Here is a 14,568-nt window from a genome sequence, read left to right as displayed (position 1 = left end):
CCTTTTTGAATTGTACACCACTAATAGAATAAATGGAAAAGTCCTATCCTGGGAGTGTTATTTTTTTAAAAGAATGATTCGTTTCAATGTACGGGTTTTATAAGGTTCAAGCGAACCTCTGCTCGACCCACAGGCGTCTCTGTTTCGAAGCTATTGTAAGGAGTGGTGATGAGCATGTCTCAGATGTTAACATTTCATCAATTTACATTGTCCTGTGTCCAGCGAGCATTAGTAACACCTGTGGATTATGGTTTTTCTCGCACATAGGTGTGCAGTGTCATACTCGACACAGGATATAATTTCGTTGTCCACCATTTTAACAGATGGCTGCTGCCATCGTAAGTTATGGGAAATACCATGTTGACTTTCCATCACAATCATCATCATCATCATCATCATCATCATCACCATCATCATCATCATCATCATCATCATCATCATCATCATCGTCATCTTTATTATTACTTACACACCAGGCATTCGAATTCAAAATTGGAATGTCCTACATTCGATGATCCCCAAGTAACAAGACTACGGAATAATGGAACGATAATCTTGAACAGTGTCCGACAACAAAATGACAAAATAAGAGAATGTTCTAATTTGGACTACCGCGGTTGTTATGCTTTGAGAACGATTATCTATAAATATTCTCTCGAAGAATGTTCTTATAAACTTCTAAAGAAGAAAAATAAAACTGCACAAAATGTATCCTCATTGTACAAAAATTATTCTCGGATTTGTTTCGGTTTGCTGCATTTTTCAGCATGTGATAGAAACGGTAAGCGGTCAGATATTGAGCTGTGACGGAGATGATCCCTGTCGTTGTACATTTTCAGATGGCAGCGGAGTGTTGGATATTAGCAGTGTGGGTAATCGGGATGGTACCCCGAGGTAAGTAATTAGATGACAACGTAGCTTACTTACAGACCCCGTTGGCCAGTCTATGATTAGAAATGATTTATCAAAAATCATCATCATGATGTTGATAATGATAATAATAATAATAATAATAATAATAATAATAATAATAATAATAATAAGAAGAAGAAGAAGAAGAAGAAGAAGAAGAAGAAGAAGAAGAAGAAGAAGAAGAAGAAGAAGAAGAAGAAGAAGAAGAAGAAGAAGAAGAGGAGGAGGGGGAGGAGGAGGAGGAGGAGGAGAAGGAGGAAGGAGAAGAAGGTCGAGTTTGAGAATGAGAAGATGATTATGATAATATTCTAGTTTGGAGTCCCGCTGCTGGTTTCTTATTTTCTGGAGCAATATATTTTGTCCATATTGCCGATTATGTGAGGCTGCACTGCGGCTAACGCTTTGGGTTATTTTGGTCATTTTTTCTAGAATGATCTTAATGACATATGTCCTTGGGATTTCATAAAAGGTATTTTCTTTCTCTAATTATCTTATTTAAAACGACGAACGGATACTAATCAATAAGAGTTAATTTATGCAAACAAAGAGCATGCTGCGTAACAAAAATATTTTGTCTCTCTTGTTTTTTTTTATCAAACGATCGAACGACATGTTATTTGAGCAATTATATTGTCATTGGAATATTGACATGGCCAGAATTGCTTTGATTGTTGTGTATGCAAGAGTTCAATTGTAAAACATCCATTAAAAGTAAGGAATCATAACAAACGATGTTGATTGTGACTCGCATTCATTCTTTTGAATAATATGAAATCGAAAAAAGTGACCCAACACCACAAAATGATATTATGCCAGATCGATTTTGGTCTGATTTCAAAACCTTTAATAGTGTTCTTATTTAGGTATTTTGAAACAGCTGCGTGCGTTGCCTGTCGAGAGGAGGGTTGAGTTCGAGGTGGCTTGTATAATTTTCAATAACTGTATAGATAGAATGCGCTTGGCCAAGGAGTTCACAACATTGCCATCCGGAAGTATAACGGACCAACACACAAACTCTGTGTAACCATGAACTTTTATAGTCTGGTTAATACAGTTTAGTGAGAACAACTCACAAACGCGGATGGCAAAACAATAACAAAGGCCTGAGTGACGTCATCTGCATACTATCTATACATGGCTTAGCACCACATGGGACTAAAATGAAAATATAGTCATGAAACTTAGGGCCGTATATAAGTGTTGTTCAGTGTCAAGTTGGTAGGGTTGGCATTTGAGAATTGATGCTATGTGTTTAAATAAAATATACACCTTTTCTGTCGGCTATATTAATCGCACAAATACACAAAAAGTGTATAGTCTGAGAGAATTTAGTGAGAAGAAATCACCCAACTGAATATTATAGAAAGCTGCGAAAACCGGTGCCAATTTTCGATTGTATTAGATATAATTAGTATGAGCGAGAGGATGTTTACCGACTTGACACAATCCGACAAAGATGCGCATCTTCTGCTATTAAAACCCTATTGCCACATCAGAAGTTTATCGTCTCTATATTTCGATGTCTCTGGCACCACTATACCTACTATCATTAATACAGGCCACCTCGGGCTCACCGCTCCCCACAACACACCATTTTAAAAAAATTTTTTTTTTTTAAACTTGAGCTTTTATATGGCGCAATATCCACTAAACGTGCTCAACGCACTTTACAAGGGGTCCCTGGCCAACAGCAACACATAACATGTAGGACGAGACATGACGCCTGTCAGGCGATATTACAATTTTTTGGGACAGAGACAACGCTGTTAACGGCCAGGTACTCATTTTACACCTGAGTACGGTGAGAGGATGTGAGTAAAGAGCCTTCTCCAAGGACTCAACTATGCGCCGAGCGAGGCTTGAACCCAGGACCTTCCGATCCGAAAGCGAGTGTCATACCACTAGACCACATAGCCGCACTTTAGAAAGAAACATGTCTAAAACAAATATCCGCAACGTGCATTTTACTTTGTGGCATTATCAACCTGGAATATTCTCTCTCAGCCTTTACCAGAAGCGATCATACTATTGAGTATTTCAAATCTAGACTGGAAATAGAATATTTTAGATTAACATTTCCTTATTATTTCAAAATCACTTTCTTTATATTTCATTGGTATCAGTATAATTGAACAGATCGCCTATATCTAGTTGTAACATTTAATTTTCATAAAATTGTAATATTTATTCTCTTAAAATTGTAACACATTTATTTTTCTTAAAATTGTAACATTTATTTTTCTTAAAATTGTAACACTTAATTTTCTTAAAATTCTCTTAACACCAATGTCTTGTAAAGCGCCATTGAACACGTTAGGCGGAGATTTGCGCTTTATAAATTTCATGATCATTGTTATTTCAATGCTTTGTTATTATTTTTCCTTTTCTAAAAGTATTTTGATATGTTACCCATCGCCACTAATTGGTATTGTGCCGTGATGAATTAGATTGACTAAAATTGACTTTTAGGACTAAGTTATGAAAGTCAATTGTCATTTTATATCTCATTGACCTGCTCATTGAGATGAGTGAATGTAGTCTTTTTTTCATATTTTTTAAGTATGTCTGAATTTTTTCCTGTTTACAATTTTGAAATTTGGCTCCCCTAGCGTTCACTAATGCAGGTCTGACAACCAAACGCAATTATGGATTTGTTTTAATATTGTTGTAATGGAAGATATTATGCGTTAGTTTGAGATTATTTCCATTACAACAATGAGCCCATAACAATGCGGATTATCAGACCTGGAAATTAGTGCACGTCGGATCACCCCGATATAATACCGTTTTGAGGCCATGGATGGACATGTCTTTTTTCCAGGTTTCCTGATGCGTTGTCATATGATGGTGCCACCTATGCATTCAACCCGTGCTTCGCATTTTCTTTATCGGGATGTTCCAAAGCGGCGGTAAGTCCAGCCATTGACCTGTTTCAGTCTCACTTTCAGCTCACAGTATTTATTTGTGGGTGGATCACACCAAAAATCTTCAACATCCATTTGTATTGTTTACATGGCAGATACGTTTGAGTGCCTATTGCCTATTAGATAGCTGCACAAAGAAAGAAATATGTCATGGCACATCTGATACGCTCAAGAATATCTGACACGATTGGAGGTTCTGTGGTAAAAAATGAGGTACACTGTTGTTGATCTGGAAAAAAGGTCTACACACATAAGCAGGGTTGTTTGGACGCAACTTGTTTCATCAAAACAGGCTGGTCAATCTTTAATAATCGAACTTTCTTTAATAGAAATCCAGTATTCATTCAAAGTACCTACTGGGGGGTAGATAGACATATTCTCAACTGTGTTTTCACGTGATTTAAATATCCCATCTGAGTGAACACATGTTAAACGCATTGAGCTTTACTTCATGTACATCCTATCGTTTGTCAACCTTTCAAAATGCACATTTTAAACTTCGTAGCTTTGTCTATCTGAATAATGAAAATAAAATAGTGAAATAGATTTCTGTCAAATGATTGGCTGTGACAAAATAAACTGTAAATTGAGTCAATATTATATTATTCATGGATAATTTTCAGATTTGCCAAAAGGATTTCAGCGGCTCCTTCAACCGTCTTGCCAGCCAAAAGTCTGTATATTGGACCTTTAACGGCTTCTACCCTGTGTTGACGTATAGCAATACTGACGGCAAGTAAGATTGGAAGTTGTGGCAGTTGTAAAGATTTTGGTATGAAACGTTATCTGGTGGCGACGATTGTCGACTCAAAAATGTGTCCTTTCTAGGACTTAAGTCAAGCTGGACTCTATGTTAAATGTGATTAATAACTGCAATGCAAGCGACAGTTTGTTGGGGGAAAAAACTATATATATATATACATATATATATATATATATATATATATATGTGTGTGTGTGTGTGTGTGTGTGTGTGTGTGTGTAAATATATCGTATTTTCAAGGATTTTCCAACTTCAATACGCTTTGCAATGCTTAAGTTATCCCCTCCCCCCCCCCCTTTGCAAATCTTGAAGAGCCAAATATCAATTCAATACATTTCACGATGCCTTATATTAACTGTCTTTTTTATATTACTTTTTTCTCTTACACAAACTGTCATTATCAACATCCATATTCACGACGTCGGGCAAGATAAGGTTAACCCTCTCCATATCAACAATTGGAAAATCGTCACATTCGTTACGATACAACCAACATTTTTCTTATTCAAATTTATTTCGTACATCATAAAATTTAAAGAAAATGAACAGTGTGTTGTAGAACATGCTTTGCTAAAGAAATTATGTCTCGCAAGAATTTTACTGCTATTGTGTCTGAGTGATCAAAAAATCTATTTTGTGTTAGTTGGGTGTGAAGTTTTGGGGGAAAACTTGAAAATGGCTGGTAAGGAGAGGGTTAAGAGGTATCTTGCCTTTCGCAAGAACACAACACCGAGGCAAGAATTATACACATATTTATAATCCGTTCGGTCACAGACCAAGTTTAACATTGCTTGAATTTGTTGCAACACCTGTCACTGTACAGTTATTTGATTCACATCGTCAAAGAGTGACACACCCGGGTTACTTTTACCCCATGCCTATTCATTGCATTTTTCTGAGACAAATTATAGGCGTATTATTTTTATTTTTACGTATGAATGGTGGTTGAATAAAAATATCTACGCACATTGTCATTTTTAATACATTTTTTTTTCAAATTTTGAAAAATAGCAAAAATCTCTAGGACTGAAATCTCTGCCCTATACGCACAAAACCTCCATTTTCCATTTTGGCCAGAAAATTGTTCATAATTCGATACCTCTAGATTACCTCCAATTCGTCAAAAAGTCGTAAACCAGAGGCTTCTATTCGGGCTTAAGATTTTTGACAACTTCGAGCTAATTTCATTTTATCGATATGGAAGTTAAAGTTTTCTGACCACAATGAAGAAAACCGAGATGTTTTGTCAGCGACAGCAAATTTTGCCTTGGCTTCTAAAACACTTTTTCAAAATGTCGCATTAGATGTTTCACGCAGTGCCGTATTCTAAGAAACCACTTTTAAAAATTCATTTTTCAAATGTCGATCGATAAAAATGACCCCCAGCTTGTCGAACATTTTCAAACCTGAAACTATCCTACTTCTTATGTTTCTGGCGCTGATATAACCTAAATGTGTTGCAAGGGCCGTAAAACCCTTAAAAACAACAAACCTATGTTTGAGAGTTTTGATTTGCTGACTGTCATTTTTATTAATCGATGTTTGGAGTAAAATACTGTCTGGCTGAAATGAAAAACACAAAACAAACGAAGGCCTATTGTCAGAGAGGGTCAATTTTGTCCGTTTCTAATGCAGGAAAACAGAAGTAAGCATGATATGTGATCCATCGTTTGGCATCCCTCAACTTGACGTGTTCGGCGAAATCACACCTAATGTCTTGGTGAGTTGGAACGTAGTCATCATAGAACTCATAGTCATCATAGAACTCATAGTCATCATAGAACTCATAGTCATCATAGAACTAATAGTCATCATAGAACTCATAGCCTGACGCTTCCTAAAAAAAATACGTCACAATACAGATGACCATCACCAAAAGAAAGTGAAATTTAGTTGTTACTAGTGCTCAAGGTAGCAATAAATCAATCCATTGGTATTAAAATTCAATAAATATTTTACACGTCACTGCATAAACGATAAATAAACTACTCACAAACTCGAACTCGAAGGTCTATTGGTTCGGATGGTAGGCATGTCATGTGGGTGGCCGTTTTTGGAATCTAATGAGTGTGTAGCTATTTGTAGTTAATAAAATGAATAAATAAATAAAATTTCCTTTATTCATCCGCAAGGGGAAATTTGTCTTCAGGGTCTATTCCAAGGGAAGACTAGAATAACCCAGGCGTCAGCCGCAGAGCAGCGCCGCAAAATGAGCTAGGGCGAGGTGACTTGCTCAAGGCCACACAACGCAGTGGCGAGTGATTGAACTCGGTACCTTTCGGATAGGAAGCAAAGACCGTACCACTGAGCCACGCTGCCCCCTTGTTCTTGTTGGTGGTGGTGGTGGTGGTGGTAATGATATGTATTTGTATGTATAAGATACAGCGTAGATCAATATGGATGAATAAAGTATATGTTATTATTATTATTATTATTATTATTATTATTATTATTATTATTATTATTATTATTATTATTATTATTATTATTATTATTAATATGAAGACATAATGCAGAAAACATGCAGAACTTTAAGAATAAAATTAAAAACCAAGAGGGTTTTGCATGGTTATGTAATTTCGTCTCATGTCACTGACCAGAAGATGTAATATTTGACACACTCTAACATAGGAAATCAAAGATGATTTACTTCAAATTACATATAAAACTATAGGGGAAAGCTATAATCGAATGGATAAGGCATTGCACTTCCATCTGTGAGACCTAGGTTCAAGACCAGCAGTCGGCATTACTTTTTTAAGAGAAAGAACTTAGCCCGTATAACTCACTCTGAGATGCTGAACTGGGTTCTCATGGTCTTTTCTCGACATGGACAATAAAGAAGAAAATAGGTCTTTTGTGCATCTCCTATCGCTGACAGCTTTAAGGCTGGTGGAACTCTTTTGACTTCTTTACGTAAATTTAAACAATAAATTTAATTGCTTCATTTGATTTATTTTTAAATTTCCTCTATCCAGTCAATGAATTTGTGGAGCAATTGCGCATGTCCCAACACTTGTGAAAGGGTGGGCCCCAGCGGTTCGGGATCAGAGGAGGGCCTCACTACAGGCTCAATTTTACTCATCGTGTAAGTTTTTTTTCCAAATAAACCGACTGACTCCGTCAGACTGAATTTTACTATCCATGTTTTATATCCAAGAGAAAAAGAGAGAATGATTGTACTTTCCTCATAGTTTGTACTACTTATTTAAGGGTTCAATATAAAGCTTGATACCAGACGGCAGATTGTTCCACAAGCCGAACGTATTTAGGAAAATAAGGAACAAAAGTGTGATGTCAAAAAACGGGTTCCATTCTCATTAGAAGTGTACAACCAGTCTTCCGGAGGACAGGATACATACCTCGTGTAAATGATCTTATGGTGTCAGAGTGATGGTATTTTATTTTCTTGTCTAAATATATGCTGGGCAATAAAGATCATCCATCCTCGCTCTTTTACGTCCTGTAATCCTTAGAATTGTGCGGCTATGTGGTTTTGTGGTATGACACTCGCTTTCAGATCGGAAGGTCCTGGGTTCGAGCCTCGCTCGGCGCATAGTTGAGTCCCTGGAAAAGACTCTTTACTCACATTTCTCTCACCGTATTCAGGTATAAAATGAGTACCTGGCCGTTAACAGCGTTGTCTCTGTCCAAAAATAAAATTGTTATATTGCCTAACAGGCGTTATGTCTCGTTCTATATATGTTAAGTGTTGTTGTTGGCTAGGGACACCTTGTAAAGCGCATGAGCACGTTTGGTGGATATTGCACTATATAAAAGCTCAAGTTTAGAATTTGCCTATGCATTCTGCCACTAAAAATAGCCGTGACACTTTATGATTCAATATGTAACTTATTCTTTATTAGTCCTCCGAAGGACTGGATACATGTACATTTCTAATGACTTTGGAACTGGAAAAGTAGGTGTGACGTCACGACTTTTCTTCCCTATTGAATAAAGATGACAGTGACTATTAGATGGAGTCGTCTGTTGAACTCGACCCTTTATGTCATTCAAAGTCTCAATGTTTTAGTTTAACTGTAACACCCTTTTTTCATCATTTAAAATCTGCGGCTATGTGGTCTAGTGGTATGACACTCACTTTCGGATCGGAAGGTCCTGGGTTCGAGCCTCGCGCTCGGCGCATAGTTGAGTCCTTGGGAAAGGCTTTTTACTCACATTCTCTCACCGTACTCAGGTGTAAAATGAGTACCTGGCCGTTAACAGCGTTGTCTTTGTCCGAAAAAATTGTAATATCGCCTAACAGGCGTCATGTCCCGTCCTACATGTTAAATATTGCTGTTGACCAGGGACCCCTTGTAAAGCGCTTTGAGCACATTTGGTGGTTATTGAGCTATATAAAAGCTCCAAAAAAAAAATATATATATATATATATATATATATATATATATATATATATATATATATATATATATATATATATATATATATATATTCAAGAAGTAGAAACTCTATTTTAAGTTCGACTCTTTGAGAGGCATCCATTAAAACTACTAGATCACAAGGACAAAATTTCAAGCGTCCGTGACCTTCAGAGAAGTGACTTACCAATGCATCATGGGCTCGCATTATATATTCTCAATTATCAGGTCTAAAACTGAGTCAGTGGCTAAATGACGAGGCGATGTCTCATCAAGTAGCAGATCAAACGATGTTGAGCGTGGTCAGTGACCACATTGGTGACGATTATCCCATAAGTCTGTCATGACCGCGGGCAAGGCACTATACATACATTACCCCGCTTGGTCATGGCAAGAGAATGAGATAGTAGCCATAGATGGCTATATTATAATGATGGTGGATATCTTGAGAGAAAAGTGCAGGAGCAAAGGGAGGCCTAACAGATGACTTGTTTGAATTAAATAGAAATTTGATTCTGCAAATGGCCTGCTGGGGTAATTAATGAAACAATGCGAAGCACATTTCCTTAACTTGTAGAAATGTTCTACAGTGGACATCTGCTTAAAGTCAAAACCTCATGTTGGTTTCAAATTTCTGTTCTTTATTTAAATGTATTCCGTTGATAATAAATAAGTCCATCGTTGTTTAAAATCAACCAAACTTTCTAGTCCGGTGGTATTAGCTTTATTAGGATTCTGCTGGATGTATCTATATATATATCCATTCAAAACAGTTGAGTAAGAATTAGAAATTACAGGGTCAAAACTGCCCTGAAGCACGAGTGAATCATTCTGAAATCAATGTTTTCTCTCCTAAAACGTATATAGACAGTCGACGCTGGATCGGTGTGTTGTGACGCTGGATCGGTGTGTTGTAATATTGACGGTGATTATTATTATTATTATTATTATTGTTTTTATTATTATTATTATTATTATTATTATTATTATTATTATTATTATTATTATTATTATTATTATTTATTATATTATTATTATTATTATTATTATTATTATTATTATTATTATTATCATTATCATTTATTATTATTATCATTATTATTATTATTATTGTTTTTATTATTATTATTATTATAATTATTATTATTATTATCATTTATTATTATTATTATAATGATGGAGATGATATAAGTCCTCGATATTTTTGTTCTACAGATTTTTCACCTTATTAGCTGTATATGTCATCGGGGGTATGGCATTTAACTACAACAAGCAACGAGAAATGAACAAGTCAGTCTTACCTAATGTCTCTTTCTGGGCGGCTCTTCCAGGACTCATCAAGGTAAACTCCGAGATGGTCTACTGCGCGGCTGCTGACCGGTATGGTGATTGTAGATCGTAGCTTTAGTAAACTAGCACTGCCAAAACCATTACGTCACAATACAATAGCTCGTTACCATTTGGATAGGACTCTAGTCCATCACAAAATACTTCCCGCCAGATCAAGCAGAACCAGCTACATAATCACAGTCAGAGGGTCAGAAAAAAATCTCAACTGCACCCTGGATCGACAACGGTCGGTCTCTTTGCATGTGAAGTGAGTGCTCAACAAACTGAACTATCGTAACCGCTAATCTGGAATTGAGCTAAATATTTCTGCTAAGAGAAAGGTCCAAACTAAATAAAAAATAGAATATGAAACTAATAATCACTGCAAAGAATTTCACAAACCTACCGGTGCGAGAAATTAGAGCTATGGTTCAACCTAAGTACCGCCTATCGCTTATCACTTATCCCATACTAATACTATGTATTTCATGAACGGCTTATTATAAAGGGGTTATTTCTTTTAATGTAAACAACAACAAAAAATGTATCTACACATGGTTTACATCAAAAATAATCCAAAATCTAATTGGTAATTCATGTAATACTTATGTGATAAGGTATAGAAAAGAGAGGAAAAGTTTACCTTCCCTTATCTAACCAGAAAAAAGGGAATGTTGGGATAGCTCAGAGAGAGAGAGAGAGAGAGAGAGAGAGAGAGAGAGAGAGAGAGAGAGAGAGAGAGAGAGAGAGGGGGGGGGGGGGGGGGGGGCAAACGATTTCCGCCAGATCCAGCAAAGCAATCATTGCTGAGCTCATGAAAATGGGCGACCACATCTTACAACCGGAACAGAACAGATACCGGTTTATTTGCTTGTGAGTTTCTGCCCATTGAGTTTTTAGAGATTCCTAAGCATGCCTAACTCTAAGCGACCGAAAATACATACATAGTTCACTCCGATTAACATTCTCGCTACAATAGTGATTTTTTATTCTATTTTATTTATTTATATTTAGAAGGGGTTTTGTATATTTATTTACATTAATGCGGCTATGTGGTCTTGTGGTATGACACTCGCTTTCGGATCGGAAGGTCCTGAATTCGAGCCTCGCTCGGCGCATAGTTGAGTCCTTGGAAAAGGCTCTTTACTCACACTCTCATCGTACTCGGGTGTAAAATGAGTACCTGGTCGTTAACAGCGAAAAAAATTGTAATATCGCCTAACAAGCGCCATGTCTCGTTCTACATGTTAAGTGTTGTTGTTGGCCAGGGACCCCTTATAAAACGTTTTGAGCACGTTTAGTGGATATTGTGCTATATACAAGCTCAATTTTTTAATATACTGTATTGCTTTGGGTTTTTTTTTAATTCCACAGGACGGCTTCATATTTACCATTGTCAAGGTTCGAGGAAGAGAGTCCGGGACTTACACAAGCACTTTGCCGGCAAATAGCGAAACATCTTTGATTCATGGGAAATGATATTTTCTATTTTCATACTTAACTACTCGGAGTTGGACGCTTATTTCCACATCTTTTATTTTCTATTTATTATTATTATTATCCATATCATATTTCGACATATTCATTATTAAATCATTATTATATATATCATCATCATCATCATGTCGTCATTATTATTATTAAATATAGTATCATTCAAATTATTTTGCAAAAATTTAGAGAGTAGTAGTGTGAATAGTTGAAATAGAGTAGTAGTAGTAGTAGTAGTAGTAGTAGTAGTAGTAGTAGTAGTAGTAGTAGTAGTAGTAGTAGTAGTAGTAGTAGTATCATTATTATTATTTATATGATTATTATAAATTATAGTCAATCCGTCTGTCTCCAACTATCTCAACAAAAATCCATGGTGTAAGATTAAAAGGACACAAAATCATGTGGAAGCCTCACAGTAAGCTTTATTTAAAAAAAAAAAAACACATTAAAGAATGAAATTAAACATAAATCAACTATATCATCATCAATGAAATTATGCAAGAAATAAAGAAAAAATACACGGTAATCCCATATGATAATACCGAACAGAGCTGTAAACCAATAATACCCGTAAAAGAGAAGTAAACTGTCAAGGAATTGTGGGATTTTTTTTAATCAGCCAAAAGAACACAAACGTTTTTATTACTTTATTTGATAAAACTTTCTAATGCATTCCATAAGATGAAATAGTAGTGCATACAATTAAGTTGGATCAATAGTTCTGCATTAAAACAATGAGACATTGGCAGTACAGCGTCTTTTAATCGATAGAAATATGACATAAACAACATCTAAACACTCTCACATTAGTCAAATCACTTCTGAAAACATCACTAAATTATCAATCTAAAAATACGAAATTTAAGACCCTTAGAAAAAAAGACCTCATTTAATAATGCAATAAAACAAACGGAACGGAAAAATTACCGGAAATAAAATGGGAGATAGCAGCTGTGATAACATTATTTCATGATACTCTAATCGAGATCACACAGATTTTTTTCAGGGAAGAAACTCTCCTCAAAAATGTGTTCTTTTGGCCATTACAAGAAGACAAGACGATAAAATAAGCATGTTATAAACTACCGCCAAATGGGACTTTTTTAGACTCAATTGGAAATTTTGCCTGATTTGGCTTTGATAAGTTTTTAATATTCTTACCCTTGTTTTCTTGTTTAAAATAACAACTGTATTTTTCATCAAAGGAAATAAAGGATCCTTAAGAATAGGACGTAATGTATGAGTGGATGTGAATAAGACAAGAGTGATACGATTCTACATTGTTGGTGTGTTTCCGAATTCAGTAGAAAAATAAAGTCTACTTTAATACTAATGCAATATTATCAGGCATGCTAACCTGTAAGGACAAAGAAACAAGATTATACCTACTTTAAAAACCCAAAAACCCCTAAGATTTTGGCAGACTTACAAGATTCAAAATCATGAAAACTCTCTTTGCGCAAATATGGATGACTGATCAGTTGAGTACATGATCATAACGAGCTTTTAAAAATGACATAAAATGCAGGAAAAATCAAATTGTATAGATGAATCAAACTCATCATCTACATTATGAGAGAAGTCAATATTATTGAGAATGTCGCGAGATCCATCAAGTAGACTGTTGGAATTATTTACTATCATCCAAGCTACAAAAAAAAAGCCATATAAACACCTCACCAATTCTACAAAGAGAAAAGATGGGTTTTTTTTAAAACAAAACAAAAAAAAACAAAAAACCAATAAAAAATGAACATTTGAAAAATAAAATTCCTGTTAGGTATTTTTAACGACATTAAAATAAAATTAAACATTATCAGGCAGAGGTAAAAAAGGAATTTGCAGGAATTTGCACTTCCATATTATTTGAGGGCGAGCAGTGATCAGGAAAAAAGATTCATGGAGCCATTTAATCAGAAAACTTCTTGGACATAGAATGGGCAGAAGATTTGCTTTTTTTTTTCTCTCCTATACTTTTATTGGACTTTGCGAGAGAAAATTATGACTAAAGTTCTGAAAACATAAAATTAATAAAGAGAAACTTGCTTTTTTATTTACATCTTGCTTTTGATGGAGATATTCTTCTATTGGGATAAAAGAGAGAAAAAATTGAGTACATTTCTGAAAACCATACTCAAAAAGACCTTGCAAATCGCATCAGCAATTGCAGTTCATGTCAAACACATCAATGACAATAAATTTTTTAAATAAATGGATGAACAAAATTTTGCTTTTCCATTTGTGAATTTTTCAGTTCGTAAGGATTGATTCATTTATTGGACCAAGACAAAATCATTTATGGAAGAAAAAGGCCAAGCCAAGAGAAAAACACAGGCATCATGGAAAAGGTGACCAGAGATGATAAAAAATGAAGAGCTGTGGAAACCTGCAGGACAAGCACCAGTCGACAACCAATCCGACTGAGGAAGTGGGACCGGATTGGGACCGGACAAAAAAAAAAATAGTAATACTGTGCGTCACAGAGAGATGATTTACAAGACAAAACATATCTCCCAAAACTGTCTATAGATTTGACTGTTTCCCTCCCAGCCAGGGTATCTGGCCAGGGCCAGAACAAAACCAAGGAATCTCATTCCAAGACAAAGACAGAAAGCATGTTGGAAAACATATAAAATTATTTTTTTAAATTGAGCTTTTCTATAGCGCAATTTCCACTAAATGTCTGATTCACCCAAAATTAAATAAAACATGGTGTGCAAAGCTCATATGTAGATGTCAGAGTTTTGATCCGCTGATTGTGAAAATC

General features: G+C 35.5%; 1 protein-coding gene across 1 annotated transcript; it reads left to right on the top strand.

The window, feature by feature from the left end:
• Window positions 1-507: 507 nt before the first annotated feature.
• LOC144963853 (uncharacterized) lies at window positions 508-11,865 on the top strand. The gene is made up of 7 exons (XM_078897803.1): window positions 508-894; window positions 3,734-3,821; window positions 4,460-4,572; window positions 6,235-6,319; window positions 7,578-7,687; window positions 10,197-10,323; window positions 11,685-11,865. Exons 1-7 carry the CDS (start codon window positions 707-709, stop codon window positions 11,787-11,789), a joined length of 816 nt encoding a protein of 271 aa, XP_078753929.1. The 5' UTR covers window positions 508-706; the 3' UTR covers window positions 11,790-11,865.
• The last annotated feature ends 2,703 nt before the right edge of the window (window positions 11,866-14,568 follow it).

Source organism: Berghia stephanieae, chromosome 2, assembly GCF_034508935.2.
Source record: "Berghia stephanieae isolate SIO BIC M18660-M18661 chromosome 2, UCSD_Bste_1.3, whole genome shotgun sequence".
Lineage (NCBI taxonomy): Eukaryota > Metazoa > Mollusca > Gastropoda > Nudibranchia > Aeolidiidae > Berghia > Berghia stephanieae.
The sequence above is the reverse complement of the archived record's forward strand: the minus strand, read 5'-3'. Positions and strand labels throughout refer to the sequence as shown.

Coding starts and splice junctions, on each gene's coding strand:
- LOC144963853 (XM_078897803.1), top strand. CDS start 707: ATGTATCCTCATTGTACAAAAATTATTCTCGGATTTGTTTCGGTTTGC. Junction 895..3,733: donor AATCGGGATGGTACCCCGAG/GTAAGTAATTAG, acceptor TCTTTTTTCCAG/GTTTCCTGATGCGTTGTCAT. Junction 4,573..6,234: donor TATAGCAATACTGACGGCAA/GTAAGATTGGAA, acceptor TTTCTAATGCAG/GAAAACAGAAGTAAGCATGA.